This window comes from Frankliniella occidentalis, unplaced genomic scaffold (assembly GCF_000697945.3).
Source record: "Frankliniella occidentalis isolate FOCC.00 unplaced genomic scaffold, Focc_3.1 Scaffold544, whole genome shotgun sequence".
Lineage (NCBI taxonomy): Eukaryota > Metazoa > Arthropoda > Insecta > Thysanoptera > Thripidae > Frankliniella > Frankliniella occidentalis.
The window spans coordinates 147,207-148,230 of record NW_026267660.1 but is presented as its reverse complement, the minus strand read 5'-3'; the positions used below and the strand labels follow the sequence as shown (position 1 = coordinate 148,230).

Sequence of the window (1,024 nt, the reverse complement as noted above, 5' to 3'; positions counted from 1 at the left end):
CGCCCCCGCGCTCCGGTCCGACAACCCCTCCGGTCGTCTTGCGCGCCCCGCAAACTCATTTAACCAGAGATGATTCCCCCGTGTTTCACGGGCTGGCGGGCGAGACGCTTCGAGCAGACGACGTCCTCTTCCTACAAGGCGGCTACACAGGAATGCTAATTTGCAATTAGAAAACAAGTTTTTGCTCTTTAAAAAAAATGGTTAAAACTTCTCTCATTGAAGTTTTAACTTTTAGTGAAACGTTTCACATTTTTCACATTATAGAAAGATCCCTTCCTATCAAATTTGCATGTTTCGAAACGCGTGTTGTTTCGTGTGTTTGCAGACGACATGGTGGAGAAAATGCGGCCCGAGGTGACGCTGCACGACGTGGACGGGGTGGCGCTGCGGCAGCTCATCGAGTACTCGTACACGGGCGAGATCCTCATCACGGAGGACAACGTGCAGGTGCTGCTGCCGGCGTCCAGCCTGCTGCAGATGGAGCCGGTGCGCGAGGCGTGCTGCCGCTTCCTGCTGCGCCAGCTGCACCCGTCCAACTGCCTGGGCATCCGGAGCTTCGCCGGTGAGTACCACGACGAGAGCCCCCCCCCCCCCCTTGCCGCTGGCGTCGTCCCTTCCGAAGGATCTTCTTACTCGTCATGGGGCTGGCGGCGACGCCCTCGCAGGCGGGCGCGGGCAGCCCCGCGGGTTCGGGCGGGCGCGCGCCATTGTGCCGGCGTCCCATTCGCTTTTGCAATGCAGATCGTAGTTGAGGCGGTGTGGTGTTGAGACTCAGCGGAGCGCGCCGTCAGGACACGTCAGGAGTGTGTGTGTGTGTGTCTGTGTGTAGTGCTGACACTCGGTCTGCTGCAGAGGGAGCCTGCTCCCTCGGGTCTCGAGGCGCCGCCGCACGGCTGTTTGTAACATTCAGCGGTACATGTTGCCCCGACAGCCCGTAGCGTAGCAGGCCTTGCGGCCAACCCCCCTGGCAGCAGCGCCACCCTCTATCTCAATTTCATCGTGTTACGCAGACCTGAAGTACCTG

At 59.7% G+C, this 1,024-nt stretch overlaps 1 protein-coding gene across 1 annotated transcript in view; it reads left to right on the top strand.

The window, feature by feature from the left end:
- Positions 1-305: 305 nt before the first annotated feature.
- LOC127751532 (kelch-like protein 17) overlaps positions 306-1,024 on the top strand; it is an 11,049-nt gene continuing 10,330 nt past the window's right edge. The window contains exon 1 of the mRNA XM_052275219.1: positions 306-562. Within this exon, the coding sequence (XP_052131179.1) occupies positions 331-562 (232 nt within the window). The 5' untranslated portion in view covers positions 306-330. The remainder of the gene's footprint in view (positions 563-1,024) is intronic.